Raw genomic sequence first — 23,786 nt, forward strand, 5'->3', positions numbered from 1 at the left:
TTCAAAAAGGGTTATGTGGATAAACTTCAATGTTTTTATTTTTAAGGAAATTTAAGGTAAAATCATACTTTATTATCAAATTAAAAATTGACCTCAATATTATATATTTTAAGCTCAAGTCCTATATTTTTGCAAGCATGTATTGTGTCTTATTTTTATTTGTTTATAGATTGAATTATCATATTTTAAACATCTGTTCTTCTCAACATCATGTACCTATATAAAACATACAAAATAATTCAATAAAATTAAAATAACAAGAATATCATTACAATTTACATGGGTCATTTTCTTTAAATTATATATTTTTTATATTTTACAAGCGCCTAGGTGCGAGAAGTATAGACGAATCAAATTTGGACTCAATCTGATGTCTAAAAGATAAAGCTAAATTATAAAATGTGCTCTAGAAAGTGAGACTTGAGCTTAAAATACAAAATATAAAAAAACTAATCTAAAATGTTGCTAATAAACTAGGATTTCTTTATGAAAATTTCTGATTTTTGGTTCTTATTGTATTACCATCCTTTTAAGTTGACAATTTAAGATATTGTTATTTCACAAAGTATGTCCGAGTGTCTAAAGGGAGGGGACATTTAAGAGAGTATCTAATCCAAGACCATTTAGGAATTTGAATAATATTCTAAAAATTCTGTTTTACTTATTTATTCTATCCATAGTGGAGAATTGAATTAGAAGCATCAATAGAATGGGCGATCTTTGGTAACCTTTAAGGCCATGTTAACGTTCACTTGGCTAATACATTCTTGTGGTGTGATTGAAGAACTGGATCTTACTTTGGTTAAGTTGAATTTCTCTTAAACTTAAGAATATATTTTATTTTTATATGCAGATATTGGAGCATTCCCAATTAATTGAGAAAAAGGCTATAATGATAATAATATTGGAGCTTTATGTGGAAATTTAGAGAAATTTTCCCAATTTTCAGTCCAATAAAAACGTTTTCATCGGCCTTACCTTTGATACAAGGTGATCACAATTACTTACAACCATCTGAGCTAAAGTTTGAAAGCTTGGTGTATCACAAAGTTCGAGAAAATTTCTTCTGAAGTTTGAGCTTAGTCGATGGAATATATGCAACCACCCAATTTCACACCCAATGGTCAAAATTAATGTGACTACCTTGTACCAAAAGTAATTCTATACTTTCCCTTCCAAAAATACTTTTTTGAAACTTGAAATATAGCTTAAATGCTAATTAATTCTATACTGTAATTTATATAACAATGTTTCTACAAGAATCTGAAGGTTTAAAAAGGGTGAGGACTCTAAACTTTTTCTTAACCATTCCAAGCCTAGGTAAAGGAGGTGGGTTGTTTTAGATAGATAGCCAACATAAAACTTTACTAAAACCTTTCATGTAGCTGACTCCAAATTGTTGAGAAAAAACTCTGATGATGATGTTGATGATAATGATAATGATTTCTAAAAGAATTTGAAATAATAGTTTAGAAATTGCCTAGGTTGGCTCAGGATCAGAAACCATGCAATTTTGGATGAAAAATCCATGAATCACCTATCTACCAAACTAATGTTTGATCTTCAAATTTTTGAATTAAAAATAGTCCGGTATCACTCAGACTTGCATGAGTCAAATCAGGGGGCTTAGGCTCGGAATCCTGATAAATCGGAGCTCCAAGTCTGATTATTTAAGTCCCATGTCCACTGGTCCAAACTTTGAACTTATTGGACCCGGCATGTTAAGAGGTTTTCAACTCTTCAACCCATAGATTAATTTCAATAAGAAAAGATGGCCCAATTGTACCCTCTATGCAGTTGAAAAAATAATGTATCAAAATTGAACAGAGACTATTGAATTTTTAGATGGCGAGATGCAGGTTTTAAAAAACTGAATTTTCAAATTATTTTCTTGAGAATAGTCACCTATTAATTTTTAAGTGATTCCCATAGATTCTGATTAAAGAAATCCTAATATGCTTCCGAGTGAGTATACGATATGTGCGCCACATTTTTTGTTCAATTTATGATGAACACCACAAATTCAAATAGTTGCAAAACAAAGATAATGTCATTCTCGTTACAAGTTTGGTAAGTATATGTAGATTACATTTTTGGTGGGCAAAACTTTTCAAAAAGGGTCGATGACAATGAAAAATGACATGACCAGAATGATATTAAGATCTATGTGGTTCGTCTCGGACCACATAAATCAGAATGATATTAAGATCTATACAACATGACCAGAATGATCTTAAGAACTATGTGGTTCGTCATAAATGCTCACTTGTACACCGTGATGCTTCAAAACAGTCTAACCACTCTCCAAACCAAAAATACAGAAATACCTATATACAACATCTCTAATTCTAACTTAACTCCGAAGAAATTTATCAATATGCCAAAAACACACCGGGCATGCTTTCTATGCTTTTCCTACAGCATAGAAGTTCTATCATATCCCTTATCCAATGTCCATTTTGAATGGAGGGCTAAGATTGCCCAAATCACAATGTCACGTTTCTACACTATTTTATTTTAAATTTTTTTTCTATAAACTATTTTGACACCAAATTTTGGACGCTCATTCCTCTATTAAACTCGCACTAGCAAAAAATATAAAAATATATATATATTTTCAATAAAATAAAATAACCAAAATACCCTTAAAAGTTTCAAGGGGTATTTTGGTCATTATATTTTATCAAAAATTATTTTTAATATTTTTTATAGGTGCGCCCCAATGAGAAGATGTCATGTACCAAATTTTATATTCATACAATTTGTATAAAAAAACTAAAAATAAAATACTTTGAGATGTCGGATCTAAGATCAAATGGTTACTGGCTCTCCTTATCAAAATTGGACGGCTAGATGGTAGGAGGAAGATAGAACTTCTATGCTATAAGAGAAGCATAGAAACCTTTTCCAAAAATATCTATAAGTCCCCCAAATTATATAAAGATCAGAAGGGCCCAAATTTCACATATAATATAGATGCTAGGTTACACCATAAAATTCAAAACATAAAGTGTACCAACGACTTTTCAAGATTTCCAATTTTAAATTTAAACGTAGCTTTTCCTCCGAGCAATGCATAGGAACTCGTCTTGACCTGGGGACTCGTTCCCTGGCTGAAACGAGTTATTTGGCTGCACCCGACAAGTCTAGTACATGGCCATAGAACCCTAAAAGATTTTTTATTTTCCAAAAAAAAAAAAGCCGAAAAAATTTCAAAACTAAAAAAAAAATATTCAAAATAAATTCAAACCTAAAATACCTTGAAAAAGTTAAAACAATGTTTAAAAATAAGAGAAAACATGGATTTAAGGGTGTGGTTCATATAAAGCCGAAGTTCTAAACAATCAAAGTGTGCACCTTCAAATAGCGTCGAAATATGTTGTTTCAATATCAAAAACATTTATGATGCCCTGGAAATTTTTATTCATCTAAAATTATAAAATTTAAAGCTTAAAAAACAGTGAAGATTGAGCAAATTTGTGAACACTTCAAAATCTTGGAAATCAACGGTCCAGAAAGTCTGTTACAAGATGCACTACTATTTCCAATATTTGCAATTCATTTTTTCTTATCTCTATACTTCTTGAGTTTGAGATGATCAATTTGAGTATATTTTAGCATCGAAATGACAACTTCTAGTGAATTTTTGAGGCGTCCCTATAATTTGATTGTTTAGGGCGTCACCCTTATATAAACTTTTCCCTTTAAAAAAACCCCAATTTATAGTTTGGTTATCATAAAAAAAAAACACTCATTAATCTCCCTAATCTATTGAAAAAAACGGTTACATGCTTGTTTCCACTGAATTACCCAAAAAAAAAAAAAAACACTCACTAATGTTTATCAAATACATCTAAATCATATAAAATTTTTGTATAATATAAATTAGTCTTTTAATTTTTTTTTATTTTTGAATTTCTCAAATACCCCTAGTTATTACACAACTCAAAGGTATTCCAAGTCGCCCACGGTAACTGGGTCGAGTCCATGTAGACTCGGCCTAGTCCCGATAAACTGCCTCTAAAGTATTCTTCAAAACTTTCACAGTAATCTTGAGAACTCCAAACATATTTCCCACAAATTTGCAGAAATATCTTTGGCCTCGAGCACTTATGAGGTTAGATGGACCACATTAGTCATGGAGCCTCGAAATCTCTAGAACCAAATGGTCATTGACGTTTAAAAACCTCCATCCCTTTATTTTAGAATATCTCAAATTTCCTTTTATTCAAGACAAAACATTTGCGTCATGTATCCTCAATAAAAGCTATTTATTTATTCATTTATTTATGGCATATAGGTTAGGTCACATATTATGGAAATCTGTGTGTTCCCCAACCTTCCCTCATGGGAGAAGGCCTTTTCAACCAAACAGGAAGCATGCAAACCCTATGTCAATGCCAGAAGACAAACAACGCTTCCTTTTCTATGCATGATCCCTAGGCTCTTTTCTGATGGTCCACACATAAAAACAGATACGTGTGATGAAACAAAGTAAGGGCAAAGGGGATGCACCTTGCTTTGGCATGATTTATGCTAATCCGTGAATATAACTTTTTGATTATTTTCATAAAAGTATTTGGTGAGTGACTTATGCATTCACTTTGGTTTTCGAGGGATTTAAAATTCAAAACACATATCAAATCATTGTAAATGTATTTTTACTTTAGATCTATGATTTTGGCGCTTCGATATGATGGTCTTTGAAGAATAATAATGGACAGTCTAGAGAACATGATAGATTAGACGGTTTCTAGATTCATGATTATGGTTGTCATATGTCAAAATTCGGTGGCAACCCCAATCTCCAATATGGATTTTGGGAGCGTAGACTCACTATATAACGTCGCAATGGAGGAGCCTAAGCAATAAACTAATTCTCTTTTATTTTTTTTGGGTAATTGCTAAATTATCTCCTTATTATGTGAACATTAATCTTACTAGATTCTCTTTCTTGCTCACTTGAAACAACCCCATCTTTTCCAATACCATGAGAATGCCTATAGCCCTTATCATGTGAGATTCCAATCGTGTCCCTTTCTAAAGTCGTAGCCTTTTTACCTAAGAATCTATCCTCTACTCCGATTCCTTGGAATAGTTATGGCTGTGGCAAACCAACAAAGATCGTAAACAACCACCGGTGAGGAGGTGCCTAAGTCTTGTGTTAGTAAGATATTATGGGTCTTCAAGCCCCAAGGCCAAGTGATATGATGATCTCTACCTCAACCTCAACCATAAGATTTGAAGGGTTGAATTTATATGGAATTTTGGCCCAAAATTCACTCTTAAAATCATCAATTTTGAAATTTAAGGGACGTGAATGATTGTGACGTATAAAAGATAAATGGTCTTTTTTTAGATAATCCCTTTTAAAAAACCTTGCTACAAAGAGAGTGTGCACATGGTGTAAAAGTAGACGTTTGCTTGGAGGGACCTCCAACACTGGAGATTCCCCAAGGGAAATCAAATGTTACCATTGAAATAAGGGTGCGGTTTGCATAGAGTCGAGGCTTTAAACAATCAAAGTAAAGCGTACCTTCGAATAGTGTCGAGAAATGTAGTTTCAATCTTGGAAATATTTGTGATGGCCCTCATATATATTTTCAATTTTAATTATAAAATTTAAAGCTTCAAAATAATGTAGATCGAGCATCTATGACAACTTTGAAAATTTTGAAACTTGACGATCCAAAAATACAGTACAAGATGCACTATTTCCAAAACTTGAAATCTATTTTTTTCTCATGTCCAAACATCTTGATGTCGAGATGATCAATTTGAGGATATTTGGGCATCAAAACAACCCCTTCTAGTGAAATTTTTGAGGTGGGCCTTAATTTGATTGTTTAGAGCCTCGGTTCTATGTAAACATTTTTCTTGAAATAATCCATCAAATTGTAGATAGAGATTTCATTTCTTCTCACACGAGTGCGAGAGATGATTCATACTTGTCCGTACGTAATGCTAACATGCATATATGATTATAATTTACACAAGGCATCAACCCTAAATAATCAAAATAAGGCACACCTCGAAATCTTGGTTGAAAGATAAAGTTTCGATGTCAAAAACCCTCATAATAGAAAAAGAAAACGTATACATTCCAAGGTCAAGATGACTTGCTAAAAAGATTTTGAACATCAAAACAACATTTTCATGGGTCTTTAAAGCGGGCCTTATTAGGTGAGTGTGGTCATTAAAGGCTTTATGAGTGCTTGTAATAAAATATTTTGATATATTGGAACATGAATTCAATGAAAGTGTGGTCTCTCGTAGACTATACTAAGTAAATAATATTTACTGATATTAAACTGAGCTTTACAAACAAAGCCAGTCGGTTGGAAAAAACTTATGTTACTTGGACATAGAAAACTATCCGATAAGGGTTTTAATAGGTCATCCCTTGATGAAGTTGGAGTATCTCCGGATGAGTGAGAGAATGGACTGTGTGACCCTTGTGTGTGATGGTGGCCTTCAGAGACGGGGGCTAAAGCCTCATTCATATACCTTTACATGGCATGCATATATGATAGTCATTTTAAAAAAGGGAACCACCTTTCAGGCTGAAGCTTATGCATGTGCAAGAGATACCACTACTCATCATAGGAGTTGTGGTCGTATCAAGTCTAGGTGACCTTGATATACGTCTTTAAGAGAGAATCTGAAATCCACAAACTGGAATCACAACCCCTTGGCTCATTGGCTAGACTAATGAATTCTTGCATAGATTGTGGGTCATGAGAAATACTGGGTCGGTTTGATAAAGCAAGTGTGGTCTGTACTCCACAGTTGAATGTGGAGTGTCATATTGTTTATTGATTTAATTCTTATACCATATGGAACATTTTTTCGTCTAATGAATTTAATTATGTTTGTTTTATGATATATATATATATATATATATATATATATATATATATATATATATGATTTTAAAAATACTATTTGAATTTTTCTAGACCTCTGGATACTTTATTTATCAAATTTAGATTCATAAAAACAAAGATATTGATTTTACATTGATTTAAATATTTAAATAAATTCTTAAATTGAGTTTTAAAAATATTTTAAATTGCATAGGGGCCCATAGTGCACATGAGCCCACTATGGCCTAGATGGTGGGGCCTATGAGATCCTCTCATGGGTGGCACGCCCCACTCATTTAGGGGCATTCCATTTTGTTGAGACAAATGACTTTGGCTGGAAGGCCAAGTTGTTTGTGTTTTGGAAAGGTATTGGCTTGAGGAAGCTTTGTATGGATTTTTGGAAAGTATCAGAAGGCTTGTGCATTATTTTGGTAGCACAATATTATAATTGAAATTATTTAACTTAATTTTTGTTTATAGAAAAATGGGTTAGAAAATGGGATTAATGTTCTAACACTTTCTATGATGTTGATGGTTCATTTATAGAATGGATGACTCAAATCTCTCACCCTACAAAGCACCCAAGATCAACGGTTTATATTCAATCTCACGAGAAAAGATAAACCATAGAAAACCCTAAAAAACCCTAATCTTATTTTTGCACTATAAATAAAATGATCCATCCTCCATAAATCTCTATTCCAAAATCTCTCTGCTCTCTAAATATTTCTCTCACTCCCTGTTTGTTAAATATAGGAGGCACACCCCAACCCTAAAAGCTCTCTTTCTCTCTCTCTCTCTCTCTCTCTCTCTCTAAACTATAGTAAGGTGCATACCCCACCTCTTGGACTCTCTCTCTCTCTCTCTCTAGGTTGACATAAGGGGCATGCCCCACCTAGATGGTGTTATCTCTTTCTCATCTTGCTTTAATGAGCCTCAGGGTTGGGTAGTAGTACGTAAATGTTATCTTGTTTAAACTAGGTCTTGTTGGTTTGTACCTAAATTTGAGTTTTATGATCAAGAGGAGTTCATAGTTTTCATTGGAAGGCTTGGCCTAAACTTGCTTTCTCAGCTGAGATTGAAAGTTGATCGTTGAATCTCTTTTTGTTTTTTGCATATTTAATTATATTATCTTTACATTCTCAATCATAAAAAGTAGCAATTATTTTCTTTGTTTAAAGAAATTTGATTTAATGGCATCAAGGTTTTAAGGTCTTGGATACTACTTATAAGTGACTTTTATCAAAAGAAAAGAAAAATGGCGAAAAATAAATATATATATATTCACCGACAAGATCACATTAATCTTTCTTTTGTACGTCTTTATATAGTATAATATTGGCGTTTTATATAAATCCTTCCCATGGATTAGGTGAGGTCAACCGGGTCTAGAGTTGTCCTATTTGCACCCTTAGAAACCTGAGCCCCCATCGCCTATGAAAACATGCCTATGCGGAATGTATCTAAATAGCAGATGAGGAAGTTCATGTCCTGCACTAAGAATTTTCATATCACTTCTCTCATTTGAGTTCAAATTCATTGTGACCTTCATGTAGACATGGTACCTTATAAGGCACGGTGCCAATTCCGGATGACAAATGCCCTTAAACCTGCTTTAGTATATGAAAATTGCATAAAAATAATAACTTGCTTTTAGGATGCTTGATTCTCTAATGGACAAGATTTTCATAAGTCCCACTACTCATCTATTTATATGAGTCCTCCAAAATTCATCATGCATATGGATTTAGGATCCAAAAATTTAGGCATTGAGAATCCCTAACATGGTGAAGATGAATATTAAAAAGTAATTTTAAAAATACATCAAAGACGCTCTTCTAGGCTATGGTCGGGACAACCGTTACCAAACATTCATCTTTGGCATGTATGATTGACGTGTCAGTGGACATGCGTACGTGTCGCACAAAACACTTATCCTTATCTAATTATTTAAAGGAAAAGGCCTGTCATTCCACCTCATAATTAGCAAATACCCTAATGGTAATGGGCAACAAAATCGGTATTCATATGATTTTCGTCCAAAAGAATAGAATGAAAAACTGGAGCAAAATCTATTGAGTGCCAGAAAAAATAACGTGGAGAAAAAAATATTATTTGGGATTTACCTCCAAATATCATTTCATGGAAGAGGATATGCATTAGTAATAAATTACAAGTACCAAAAACTTTTCATTTATAATGTAAGTAATCAAATACGAGATCATCACTGAGACCATGGCATTTTTTTGTCTCCACACACTAAAATTCATGAATTTAAAAAAAAATAACAAAATAAAGGGAAAGTATATAAGGAGATCATTTACCTTTAGTACAAGGTGGCTACAATTAAATTTGACCATTGGATGTGAAATTCAGTGGATGCATTTATTTTATTGACCAAGCTCAACGTTTCAAAGAAATTTTCTCAATCTTTGTGACACACCCAAGCTATCTGATTTCACATTTGATGGTTGTAAGTAATCGTGACCTCCTTACACATAAGGTAATTAGTCTCATTGTATACAATCTAATAATAAATATAAATATCTTGGAATGTCCTTAGAAGATGGAACGTGAGACAAAAGTAGTATTAAGAGAAAAAGTGAATTGGGATATGGGTGACAGGAGCTTGGTCCAATAAACCAAGAGAGATTGATTCGAATAGATTGCTCTAATACTAATATCATATGGAAAAGTATACAAAGGGACCATTTAGTTACAACCATTCTTATCCATCAAATATCAAACTGCATGGTTGTTAGTGTATTTGTAGCTAAACTCAAAGCCTAAAAAATAATTTCTTAAACTTTATGACACACCTCAAACCATCCAATTGGATATCTAATGGTTAAGATTAATTGTGACTTCTTTGTACTAACATTAAATGGTCTCATAGTATATTATCGGATATAAGATACCCTGGCTTGACTTTGCTTTATTATGAAAATATCCTTTAAGATAAAAATCACACCTTTAAAATGTTCCTTGAAATAAAGTCCCTCACAAAATTTCAAAATTTCATGTTAAGCAAAGTATTGCCAACTATGTGCCACCGTTAACAAATGATCCTCGCGGATTTAAGGAGGGACCATCATACCCAAGGTTCTCGGCGGTCAAACATATAAAATTTAATATTTTGAAATTTTTTTGGAGGAAAAGTTATATGACAATCAACGCGCTCATGCACAATCTGACCCACGAACGTCCATTATTGAGAAAAGGGTATCTGGCGAAAATATTAAATTGGTAGTGTAAAAGAATTCAAGAACAAAAAAAATTTACTTGAAAGTTTTTTATTCACATTTATAATCATCACTTCCTAGATCATGATCTCAAAATTTTTAGATCCAAATTCATCTTTAAGAAAAAGTCTAGAGGGGCGAGCAATACCAGTAAAAACCCCACCCTTTTATGAATCAATGATGACTTGAATTTTTTTTTAAATGGGAAATTTATGATTAACATCTCATTCATTTCTTTTGATTTTAAGTTTAAAAATCCCACTAAACATAATTATAAGCTGGAATAGTTGATATTTTAGTTGGTATTTTAGATGGCAGAGATTGGCACTCATTTAGGGAAGGTACCCTTTTTGCATGTTAATGGAGAGAGGAATTCGCACTGAAAAAGGCCATAACGTCTCCATTTCTTCTTCTTCTTTTCTTCATTTTTTTTTCCGAGTCTCTTGGCCCTTGCTCTATACCTTTTTCATTCTCACAACAAATTCTCATTGACAACTTCAACAAAAGAGGTAAGTTCCCGACAATGCGTTTTGCTCGTCTGATTATGTGTATTACCCCGAAGTGTAGTCCAACAAACAATTTATTTTCTATAAGCATCATTATTTAACTTAACGTTTCCTTCTATAAATTGCCCTTAGCACCTCAAAATTGAAGTTTTAAGTATAACCTCGAGAGATCAAGGATCCTTTTCTACTGAGAATTTCGAGTAAGACTTGAAGAGAGAGAACAAATTCAACTCAAAAGGAATAAAATTAAGGAGGGCTTAATGCACATCCTCCTAATCCCACAAATTCAAACAAAGAATGATGGTCCACCAACTGTGGAGCTCAAAAGGACTAAATATCTACACATGCATCCTTAACTACTATAAAGAATTATTTGAAATTTTGATACCCACATCATTCATTTCAGCTTCAAACATCTGTTCTTGTCATAATCCACAGCAGAAGAGAGAAATAGAGGGCATCACGGGCGTTGAACTGTGATATGAGTGAGAGAGCACCAAATCAGCAATCAAGCGACATGACAGATGTAATGAGAGAGTCACACATCACTGAGATTACGAACAAAACTCGCAGGTAGAGGGAGAGAAAGGAAGATAAAAAAAATGCAGACAAAAAAGCCAGAGAGAGAGAGAGACTCACATATCAAAAATCAATCGTGCAAATCTCCCTCAGTCCCTTTCTGTAAAACTGTGGTGCTCCGACCCCGACTCCCTTGGCAAGCTCTGCACTGTATCTGACCACCGCCCCGGGCTCTGCTCGCTGCTCTGTGAAGACCCCTGTGCCTCGGCCCGTGCCTCACCCACCATCCGTGCAACCTCGCCAGCTGCCGGCCTCTGCCCACCTAAACATGCAACTGCCACACTCAACAAGGCCACCAACTTCTCATCCGACCCCTCATTCCCTGAACCGGAATTCTCCATCTCTCTCTCCTCCTCCCTCACTCTTCGAACCCAATTCGACACCACTGAAATATCAGCATTGTCCTCCGGCACCATGTCTTGGAACGGAGCCCGACCCGTCAAGAGCTCTAATAGGAGGACACCAAATGCATAAATGTCAGTTTCCATGGTAGGGGTGCGGGCAGAAAATCGAAACTCAGGGGGCCGGTAAAAGAGTGAAGGGCCTTCCTCAATAGAAACCGGGCGAAAAGGGAAGAGGGCGTAGTCGGTGAGGCAGGATTCGAAGTCAGGGCCGAGAAGAACATTGGACGACTTTAGATTGCCATGGGCAAGGCCGGCAGTGTGGTGTAGGTACGCTAGGGCGGTGGCGACGTCTTCGGCAATCTTGAGGCAAGAGGTCCAGTGGAGGGGCTTTCCTCCGGAACTTCTAGTGCCTGTTTGCATGTTTTTTGAGTTAGATTAGGAATTCTCTAGTGCTATCTCTCCTAGTTTCGTAGACGGCATGAGAGTAACCAACGATCTCCCATTGGTGAAAGCCCAGAGAAGAAAGGATCTTTAAATTGCAGGATTTTAAACTGAAATTTCTTTTTTTAGAGAAAAATGAAAATATTAGTTCGAGTATGTATTTCCTCTAAGGAGAAGCCCAATGACCCTGTTCAAAGACCCATATGCTTTAGTGGGATAGGAGAATTGGAACACATTCTCAGTAGTTTTAAAGGGTGAAATCTATGAATAGAAAGTGAAGTAATAAGAAGAAGAGTTGCGGGATTTCAGATTTAGAAGCTAAGCATCACAGATTACTTGGGCATTACGAAACAATATTGGGATTTCACATCTCTCTCTCTCTCTCTCTCTCTCTCTCTCTCTCAATGCTTTTGACCATGATCTCGGGTTTGAAATATCAAGTGTCATCCAGCTGAGCTGTGGGCCTAAACACGGCATAAGGCCCGTGCTTCTGACATTAAAAATGTAAAATAAGCCCACAACTCCCTCCCAAAAAGCAACTCCAACTTTAGTATCTCAAATGGAATTACTTTTTCTTTTTTCTTTTTGAGGAAATGTTTTTTTTTAAAACTAGTCATATCCCAAATTGACTTGCTTATTGTTGCAAGGGTGCTAAACCATCAAAAGAAGGCACGCCTTCAAACAGTGTCGAAAGATGTTCCAATGGAAATCTTTGTAACGACCTGAAAATTTATTTTCATATCTAATTATAAAATTTAAAGTTTAAGAACTAGATCTATGAACACATGAAAATTGCCAGTCCAAAAATACATTTCAAGATTAACTATTTTCCAGACTTAAAATTTATTTTTTTGTCATCTTGAGGAATTTTGGGCATATTGAAACAACCTCTTCTAATAAATTTTTGAGGTGCGCTTTAACTTGATTGTTTAGAGCCTTGCACTTAAATGAACTTTTTTCTTGTTGCAAGGATTTATTATTTCCCGAAAAAACACAAGAATTATGAAATAATTCAATATTAACGAACTCTAAAACGAAGTATTTTGAAAATGTGAGTATCATCCCCCAAAATGATGGTGAACATCGTCTAACCATTGTCCAATAAAAACCAAATCAAAGACTCTTTAAAGGATAAACTTTTTTAGTGTGTTAACAACCCATACATATATAATATATGTGTCTGGAGTGATTATATGAATTTACTGCTTGACAAACACAGAGGGTGCTAGGGGCGTTGCTCATGGCTCAATGTTAGCTGTTTGACTAAGATCTAATGTCTCTCTGAAAACATGGAAATTATATGCGTGTGGAAAGATTTCTCTTCTATATACTATTGACTAAATTTAGGCGGAAATCAAGTTTTTCAAACCACAGAAAAAAAAACAGGCCCAAATCCCAGACAACGTGTCCAATTGAAAAAAATCGAACTTAAAAAAGGTGCGAAAACTTTAGACCTACCACGGAATTTGGGGCCACTTTTGCGGCCTAACAACCGTGAATGCCCCCACATGAGACCCAACCGCACTTTTAAAAGAATGAGAAAAGGTAAGGAAAGGAAAAACCCTAGATTGATTGAGACATGGCTCCAGGTATAGAGTTCATCGAAAGCATATGCACAGAGCACTCTTGGTCAACCTCCACCATCTTAGACGATGCTTTTTAATAGCCATCAACATCAAATCCTGGGGTTTTTTTTAATAAATCAAAACCATCTCTCTCTCTCTCTCAAAGATTGGGTGGCTAGGACTCGGCCAAAACGTCTCACATCGCACCATGCCATGTATCTTTTATTCGGTTGGAAGATACGGTCCGAAAACGACACTTTAAGATCTCGCATTATCTTTCTAAACCAAAAAGTTTAATAACGTTCCAATGATATGTGACATTCATGTCGATTAGTAATTTATAACACCTATTTTAAGTGGATCGTGCATCTATTTATTACAGTTGGGCAATGTAACTATAATCCTTCTAAAACAATGAAAAATTAAAAAAAAGGTAAAGTTTATATAATGTAACTATAATCTTTCTAAAACAATGAAAAATTAAAAAAAAGAAGTTTATATAAGGTCGCAACCTTAAAATGTAGAATCCATTATGCACCTCAAAAATCTATCAGAAAGGAAATGTTGTTTTAATGTTGAATAAATGATCATCTCGACATTGACACATATGAATATGTTGTTTTAATGTTGAATAAATGATCATCTCGACATTGACACGTATGAATATAAAAAAAAAAAAAAAAAGTTTTTGAATCCCTAAAATAATGCATCTTGCAACACATTATCTAGACCGTCCATTTTCAATATTTTCATATATTTATTGAACTACTTGATTTTAACCATTTTTGGAATTTAAAATTTAAATTTTTTTAATTAGGTATGAAAATAGATTTTAAGATAATACCAATAATTTTTTATAACAAAATTACATGTTATGATAAAATGCTAAGGTGCACCTTAATTGGATTGTTTAAGGCTGCATCCTTATAGCAACCGCACCCATTAAAAAAACATGTTTTAAAAATAGTAAAAAAAGTGTCAAATATACATCGTGCAAATTGTACCCTTATTTCGATAAATACGCTTGCCGCATTCATTGAACCATAAAAGACAAGTGTTCCGAAGTTGGAACACCTTTCAATTAATCATCTCGACTTAAAACATATGAATATAAATAAAAAAAATTCAAGTCATAAAACTATTGCATCTTGTAACAAGTTATCTGGAATATTAATTTTCAAAATTTTCAAGTATTTATAGATCTACATGATCTGTACTGTTTGTGAACTTTTAAATTTCATAATTAAGATTGAACATGGATTATCAAACTACACTTAAGATTTTTTATGCCGAAGCTGCATCTCCCGACAAAATTAGAGGTACACCTTACTTCTATGGAGTCAGGGGAAGTACCGTATACAAACCTATATAGTCCAAAAAGTGTACAACATATGCAGGTAAATGTTCCATCTAAAAACAACATAAACTAACGGTCCAAATGTGTGCTTACTAGAATTATTATTTCTAATTTTAAAAATTTATTTATTAAGAGGCCCGGAATTCTACATATGCAGGCTTGGTGGCATAGAAACCGGGTCATATAGATTATCCCCGTCACTAAAAGTTTCAAACTCTTTTTCCAAAACAAGGACTTAGTACCAATGTTCTCGAGTTAGTTTGTACCAGGCGAGTCCACGAGAAAAAAATTATTAAAAAAAAAAAATGATCTTCACTCGAGTTCCAAGTCCTACAGGAACTACCCAGTTCAGATCGAATAGGGCAATTCCCCGATTCAGGACCATCCGGAATCAAGTTCCAAGTCCTACAGGAACTGCCCGGTTCAGATGGAACAAGGAAATTCCCCAATTCAAGACCATCCGGAACAATGTGTGTTTGGGTGTAAGTACGTTCAAGAGAGAGAGTGTGCATGTTTGGGTGTAAGAACATTCAAGAGAGAGAGCGTGTGTGTTTGGGTGCAACAACATTTAAGAGAGAGTGTGTTGTTGTAGAGAGAAAGAAACAAACACTGACCGTGTATGAGAGAGAACAAGCTCCCGTTGGGGAAGTAATCGTAGACCAGCAACCTCTCCTCCTTGGCTTGAAAGTAGGCCCGCAGCCTCACCAAGTTGGGGTGCCGCACCCTCCCGACGACCTCCATTTGCATCTCAAACTGGTCGGCCCCAGGCCTCGCGCAATTCTTGAGCCTCTTCACCGTCACAATGAAACCACTCTCCATCACCGCTTTATACGTACTTCCCAAACTGCCCCTCCCCAGTATCTCGGCCGACGCCTTCAACAAGTCCTCCAAACTGTAGGCCTGCTCGGCCCCGCCAACGAAAACAAGTTTTCCAATGCAATCTTGGTCCCACTGAAAGTTTTTCTGACCATTATCCCCCTCACCAGCGCCGTCCTCTACGGCTGCGCCCTTCTCCACCTCCCTCGTCCTGATAGCGCCGCTCTCTCTTCGGCTCCTCTTCCGGGACAGGAGGCAAAAAAGCAACAGAGAGAGGGCAAATATGGAAACGCCACCCAGAGCGCTGCCCACCACAATAAAGATAATCCGCATTTTGTCCCTGGATCTTGTGTGGGATTTTCGGGTTTGAGAGGGGTATATGGGGCTTGGAGCGACGGAGACGCCGGAATTGTTGCAGCGTTGCCGGATTATTTCGCCGCAGAGGCCGAGGTTTCCAGAAAATGACGAGATGTTGAACCTCGAGAGTGCCTGGGTCGCCGGAATCTGACCGGAAAGTTGGTTTCCGGACACGTTGAAGAACGTGAGGACGCTCTGGTTAAGAGCCGGAATCTGACCCACCAGACGGTTATTGTCTAAGAGGAGGGTGTAGAGCCGCCGGAGGTTTACCAGAGTCACCGGAATCCCGCCGGAAAGCTGATTATCTGACAAGACCACAATTTTCAGACGATGTAGGCCTGAAATAGTGGCCGGGAGCTCGCCGGAAAACTGGTTTTTGTTTAGAAAGAGCGATTTGAGGTTCACGAGGCCTGATAAATCAGGGATTGAACCTGATAAAGAGTTTCCTTTAAAAGAAAGGACTCTGAGCTCGTCTAGACTGGTTAGGGTTAGGTCTTGTGATTCTAGGGTTCCATTGAGTTCCTGGAACTCCAGCACAAGCTTTGAGACCCTGCCGTTCAGGCATTGCTTCACTCCTGCCCATTTGCAGTGGTAGACTTCAGCACGCCATGGAAGCTTGTTGAGAGGATCTAAGTGTTGTTTTAGGGTTAGAAGCGCCACTGCATCATTTGTTGCAGAGGTGACAAGGTGAGACAGGAGGTGGATTGTGAGGAGGAGGAGCCCTAAAATGGGCAGTGTTTTCTCTTTCATTGAAGCTCTCTGTAACTTTGAATAGGGATTTAACAAGGTATCATTTCTTGCTTTAATGGCGGGCTAAGCTTCTCACCTACATTGGGCGGGAGACTTGGTGGCGAGGTTCAAAGAAAGAAGAAGAACTCTCCCTCTCTGCTAGGGTTTGAAGAGACACTAAAAACCCTAGGCCTTTCCTTGTCCCCTGTTTCATGAGCTTTTCTGATGCAGAGTATGATTACATGGTGGGACTCTCTGACGAAATGCTTCTTCTAGAGGGCAGAGCACTGGTTTTTGCCGGTCTTTGTCCCATCGTTCTCCACCGAGCTCAAAAAATATCATTGCTTTCTGCAACTTCTTTTCGGTGCTTCTCAAACCAGAGAGAAACACAGTGTTCTTGAAAACCAGCCATTGTTGAAATCATAAACAGTTGAAGTTCCACTCAAATACCACATTTCTGAACATCTGTTCATCAAATCCGCCATTTCACACGCCTCAGTCGAAGCCCGAATGAAGTTATTCGAGCTTCAATGGTTCCTGCAACCCATTCACCACAAAAACGAAAAAGCATTCAAAGACTGCAACTTTCTGCGCAAAGCATATAAATTCGAAATGGCAGTTAATTCAAACGAGGAGGAAAACAAAAAATTCAGAGAGAATTCAAATTAGGTCAATGCTGGAAACTCTGGATTTAAGCTGGTTTTGGAGACTTAACAGTTGAAACCCTAGATGCGCTTTCAATTCCACAACCCTGTAGTTCACGTGAGCTCAACCAGAAGTTGCAGAGAAAACCCATTATTTTAATGACCCTAAGTTTCTTTTTTCATCGATTCTCTCACTTCAAAGCCATTGGGAAACTTCAAAAGGATGGGATCAAAATCGTAGAATGGATTTATAGAGATCTAAATTGAGCAAATCTATGACAATGGATCAGGAAGAGAGACACCGGTCTTACCAATAATTGAAGAAATAGATCACTGGCTTTCCATTTCTCTTTGGTATTTATTGGGGGGTCAAGAGGAGATGAAAAAGTAAGTTTGTTTTGCATTAAATATGGATGGAAATTAGATCAAATCGACAGTTTTAACGCAGTAAAATCACAGGCTTTGATTACTCCAGAAAATGGGATTAAATCTACCGTTTGCATTGAAATTTAATGACTTATTAATGAATTTTTTATCAGCATTGTAGCATTCTCAAAAACTTAAAATGAAACGAGCAATTTCAGATTTCTTTAGAGAACTTGAAGATAAATTTTGATGGAAAATGAGAGCTTAGATCAAGTACTTCAAGCTAAAAAGGAGATGAAATCAACAGTAACTATGACTGTAAATTTAAGAAACAAAAATCATGGCATGAAATTCTGATCATTCATAGGAATGGGGCTAAATCAACAGTAATGGAGAAGAAATTCACCTGAAATGGAGATTGATTCAAGATTTTCTTTTTTCAGCTAGTAAACATCTGCTTCAGTAACAGTGAAAAAGAGAATCTCATAAACAAAAACAAAATGAAAAAGCTCCAATAAACAGAGCCTTGAATACAAGAAATGGCTCCAAAAATGTCATGAAATCAACAGTAAAGGCTTCAGTTAAAAGTAAACAGAGCCGTACCTCGATTAAACGAAATTAATCCTAGAACACGGAAAACGTCCTTTGCTAGAGCGTTCGTTCTCACCAAAATTAGAGCTAAATCACAATCTTTTTCAGCTCTAACATCCCTGCTTCTGTGGAGACAAAATACAAAAAAAGAAAAAAAGGAAAATAATTGAACCCCATTAACATCGATTTTAACCTTAAGCCCCTGAAAAACACAGTCAAATAGTAAAATCCCCTAAATTTGGAATTTCACCACAAAAAAAGAAAAAGGCAAAAACCCTAAAAGCTGTTGAGCTCTGTTTCCAACACCCTGAATTTGAAGCCCAAAACCCTAATCAAATTCGAGTTCTGGTTCCAGGACAACCGCAAATTCAACAAATGGAGCAACCGTGAATGATTCCTGCTCTCGATTAGCGTGGTTATTTAAAGAAAAAGAAGTGTCAAAAACCCTAATTTTCTTTTTTTAACCGCGACACGGTTGCTCACGGTGACAGTGCCCACTCTGAAACTTGTCTGATCAAAAGTACTAGTGTCATTTAAGTTCGCTCTACCGCGCTTTTACACGTGTCAAGAGAAGAACACTTGACACGTGGTGGGGTTTGGGCCTCCAAACGACCGATTGAATGTCAATGGCCACTGGATTTCTCTTTAAATTTAGAGAGCGAAAAAAATTGTATATATTTACTTTGCAAAAAGTTTAAATAAGGTTGCAACCTTAAGACTTACAAGTGCACCTAAAAATCCATCGGATAATGTTGTTTTAATGTTGAGATATCCTTTAATTGATCATCTCGACATTAAGATATATGAATATCGAAAAAAAAAATTTGAGTCTTATAAATAGTATATCTTGCAACACATTATCTAGACCGTCTATTTTCAAGATTTTCATATTTTTATAAATCTACTTGATTTTAACTATTTTTAGAGTTTAAAATTTTATAATTAGATAAAAAAATAGATTTTCAAATAATCTAACAAATTTTTCATACCAAAATTGCATATTATGATAAAATTTGGATGTACGCTGTAATTGGATTGTTTAAACTTGCAAACTTATAGAAACCACACCCATTTACTTCTAGTATACTTTTTAACTACGAGGAGATCACCAATTCCTTTTAGCTAAAGGATGTAAAATCTAATGGATTCAAAGATATAATTTTCTTCAAATCTAAAACTTACTCCAATAGGACAGAATGGTGGAGCAAGATTCATGCAATTATTCCCAATTGATTGGGATAAGACTCAGATTATGATGAACTAATACGTTGAGAATTAAACGCTTTGTTATTTCCTCAAAATTTAGACCATTTTATTTATATTTTTTCCTATAATCTTTTAATATTCAATTTGAAAAGGAAAAAAAAGAGAAATAGAAGAAAAATAAGTGGAAAGTAAAGTCCCCACAAACCACGGGAATTCAATTAATTTTTGGGGCAAAAAGAAAGACGTGGGTCACGAGAATCTTCATGCAACTTTAAAAAGATTTTTTGCGTTTGAAATAAAAACCATGTCCAAAGAAAAACAAGTATGGTTTGAGCAAATATGGAAAGTAGAATAAAAATGATATTTGTTTCATTGAAAGTTCGTTGTGGCCCCCTTCAAAATTTGGAGGTTTTATTTTAAGAGAAAGACATTGTTGAGCAAGTTTAGATTGAAGGGTTAATTAAACCTATTTACAAATAGCTAAAATGTAAATATAATTGTTTAATGAAGTGAGTTCTTGATTAATGAGTACTGCAAAATTTAAAGGAAACAATTTATATAAAGTCGCAACCTTAAAATGTAGAAATAAAGATGCACCTCAAAAATTGATCAGAAAATTTTGTTTTATTGTTGAAAAACCTTTTAATTGATCATCTCAACATCGAGATGTAAGAATATGGAAAAGAAAAAATTTTGAGTCCTAAAAATAATGTGTATCTTGCGCAACACATTATCTAGACCGTCCATTTTTAAAAACTTTGTATGTTTATAGATCTACTTGATTTTAACCATTATTGGAGTTCAAAATTTTATGAATAGATATGAAAATAGATTTTTAAAGAATCTTAAAAAAAATACACCAAAATTATATGTTATGATAAAATTTGGGGGTGCGCCTTAATTAGATTGTTTAAGGTTGCAACCTTATAGAAAACACACCCAAATTTAAAATATAATTTTTTTATGAAGACCCTCTACCCAATTAGAAAATGCATCTCATCGGTCCGAAGCGTACATCAAGGAATGAGATAGATTACTATAAAACACTAGCAAATATTCGTTAAATAAAGAGAAATTTATCAATAGTAATTTGAAATATAACATGTTATCTATTAATGTTGATTTAATTTCAATAATTACATCATAATACACACGATCATGAGTTGGAATAGGAGAAAATATATAAAATATTAAATATTCGGTAAACTAGGTATATTTTAAGAAAGGGTACGGTCTGTATAGAACCTATCTTCAAATAGTATCCAGAAATGTGGTTTCAATATTGGAAATCTTTGTGATAGCCTTAAAATATTATATATATATATATATACATATATATATATATATATATATATATATATATATATATATATATATATATATATATATAAAGTTTAAAGCTTCAAAAATAGTGTAGATAGACAAATCTATGAAATCTTGAAAATTGACGGTCCAAAAATGTATTACAAAATACACTACTTCTAAAACTTGAAATCTATTTTTTTCTCATGCCCATGCTTCTTGATGTTGAGATGATCAATTTGAAGATATTTGAACATCAAAACAACCTCTTCTGGTAAAATTTTTGAGATAGGCTCAAATTTTTGAGATATATATATATATAAAATATGTGTTTCCAAGAATCCTGAACCACTGATGAGGTATTCCAATTGAAAAGAGCATCATGACATTTTACGAATTACAAACAAAAAATTGGTTGTTCGAGCATTCAATTGTGATGTGCACATGATCCCAAGTTCGGATTTGAGCATTTGAGTGGTATGGATTTGATGCCATCTCATCATCATCATTGTCAAAGCTTGATTCCAACTAATAGGAACGGCTACAGTAAACCTAGTCCGTTATTTTACTCTATTAAAAACTATATCCTTATCGGAGCCATAAATCCCTCTATATTTTTTACAACTTCCAACTATAACTTTTTCTATTGTTTTTTTTTTACCCTTCCTGTTAAACTAACTCACACCTCCTAACATGTGATGTATTGGACATACGTCACACACGACCAACCCACCTAAGTCTACTCTCTCTCATCTTATCACTTATTGATACTACCCCTAAATCCGATGCCGTCTATGTATCAAAACAAGAGGCGACACTGCTTTCAAAATAGTATTCTATGAGCTGACAACCTTCTAGTACAATATAAGCTTGATGGCCAACATCGAAGGAAAAGGCATAAAATGGATAGCAAAGGATAATAATTCATTTTGTTTGGAGTGCCCATATGAGACCTATTTGTACGCAAATCTTTGGGATCTATTAGATCCCAACTTTTCTTTAAAATCCGAATTTTCTAATCATCCCATTCTCCTCCAATGCTGGTTGTCTGACTTATAGGATACATAGGCGAATAAGCTCATAGGATCATTTTTCTTATGGGAAATTCATCCAAATACCTATAAGAGATGAACAATTCAATATTTTACCAATATTTTTTATTTAATTTTGAAATACCCAGTAGATGCTCATACGTGAGTTGAAATAGTTAAAAATGAGTAAAATGTTTAAAAGTTCATCATATATTGAGAGTTTAATAGATGTCCCCTTTCCTTGTGACAACAATTTTCCATTGATGGTAGAATTGGTTACTTATGCATTACATGTCAATTACAGTTTTATTAGTTGCATCTGTCAAGGTATGAACCATTCCGCCACACCTTTGGTCCAAACCACTAACCTAAAATGATGAACCAGAAACAAAGGGTAGTTTTTCTAGTAAAAATCTAGATTTGAAACTATTAATTCATATCTTTTGTAAACGAAGATCATTAAGTACACCAACAAACTGTTACTTGGGTGATAAGGCAAGAAACAATTCATTGCCCCACAACAACCATCTCAAAGCTTAAAAAATTGGGTTTCTTTACTAGATTAATAATGCTTTTGGGTCAATATGCCAAGATTCATTATTGAGACCTTAATGCATTACCATAACCACAAAGCAAACATGAAAAGCCCCCAGATCAGGTGATTTAAAAATCCTCTAGCTGACTCAAAATCGTCTAAATTGGCTCGAGATGGAGAAGTTTGATTTATTTATTTTTTTAGCCAAAAAATGAAATGAGTCTCACTAATCTTTTCAAAATATTCCAATTTTCATATAAAAAATTGCTTATTTGACTCAGATTCACCCAAGTTGGACCAAGGAGATTTGGACTCAATCCCCCTAGCAAGTCAAAAACCCAAACCCAACTTTTTGAACATTCATTACGACACATGGTCTGCCAAAATTCAAATATATTTGATAAGGCCATTCAATAGACAAAAACGATTTATCAATTCCATAATTTCCCACTCTTCCTTCCAGAAAACTATTTCAATAAACCATGGATAATAAATATTTACCTTTCTTATTTTGAGATAATACTTAAGTCTTCTTTATATCAAGGAACTATTCAAGAGTCAGTGGCTCGTCCTATTGGTGGAGTAAGCCAAATGGTACAGGTTCTATTTCAAACTGAGCCACCCAATCGGAAAAAACAAACCTAAAAAAAAAGAAAACAAACAAACCAACAAACTCTAATCTCCTTTTTCTAATTTTTGTAGAATTCAAACCTCGGACATTGTGTTACGGCCCTCACGCCGTAACCACCGAACCCATAATCCTTTTTCCTTGATTTCCACCAAACATTTTGTACTATAAAACTTTTAGAACCATTTACATAAAATAAAAATAATGCCTTTTTTAAAGGTTTCAGTAATGAAACAAATGTTTTAAACCCAAAAAAGGCTCCAAATAAATTCCCCTCTTTTATGGCGAAATTATATTCAAAGGTCAATCGCTTCTAGCAGCTAGAAGTGAAGTAGCTGGTGATGTACCGTTGATCCCGTTCAAAGATTGAAAAAAATTTATTTAGACTTAATATGAGAAAGTGGCCTACCTTGAGCATCCAAATTCATACCAAATTACTTGTGTTTGTGGTCTTTGAGCGCCAAAACTCATGGCTCATCATATAAAATGTCCAATAAATATAAGGTCATCATAGCTCACACCTTTTTCTTTCTTTTGGAAATCATTCGTCTGAACCATTGATGATATGAAAATTTAGGAAAAGTCCCCTTGAGTTTCTTGGGAGCTAGACTACCGAAGCAAGCATTCAAGCTGGTAAATAAAAGATGGATCTAAAAATGTTTGCTGATAAAAAAGATCCCC

General features: G+C 34.9%; 1 protein-coding gene across 1 annotated transcript; it reads right to left on the minus strand.

Annotated features, from left to right (window-relative positions):
• Window positions 1-10,839: 10,839 nt before the first annotated feature.
• On the minus strand, window positions 10,840-17,329 carry LOC18437695 (inactive leucine-rich repeat receptor-like serine/threonine-protein kinase At1g60630). Its single transcript, XM_020669641.2, has 3 exons — window positions 15,515-17,329; window positions 11,254-11,947; window positions 10,840-11,088 (listed from the first exon to the last, which is right to left on the minus strand). The coding sequence occupies exons 1-2, from the start codon at window positions 16,821-16,823 to the stop codon at window positions 11,283-11,285; spliced, it is 1,974 nt and encodes a 657-aa protein (XP_020525300.1). The 5' UTR covers window positions 16,824-17,329; the 3' UTR covers window positions 10,840-11,088; window positions 11,254-11,282.
• Between the last annotated feature and the right edge of the window lie 6,457 nt (window positions 17,330-23,786).

Source organism: Amborella trichopoda, chromosome 9 (assembly GCF_054954075.1).
Source record: "Amborella trichopoda isolate Santa Cruz 75 chromosome 9, AtrichopodaSantaCruz75HAP2 v2.0, whole genome shotgun sequence".
NCBI classification, from domain to species: Eukaryota; Viridiplantae; Streptophyta; class Magnoliopsida; order Amborellales; family Amborellaceae; genus Amborella; species Amborella trichopoda.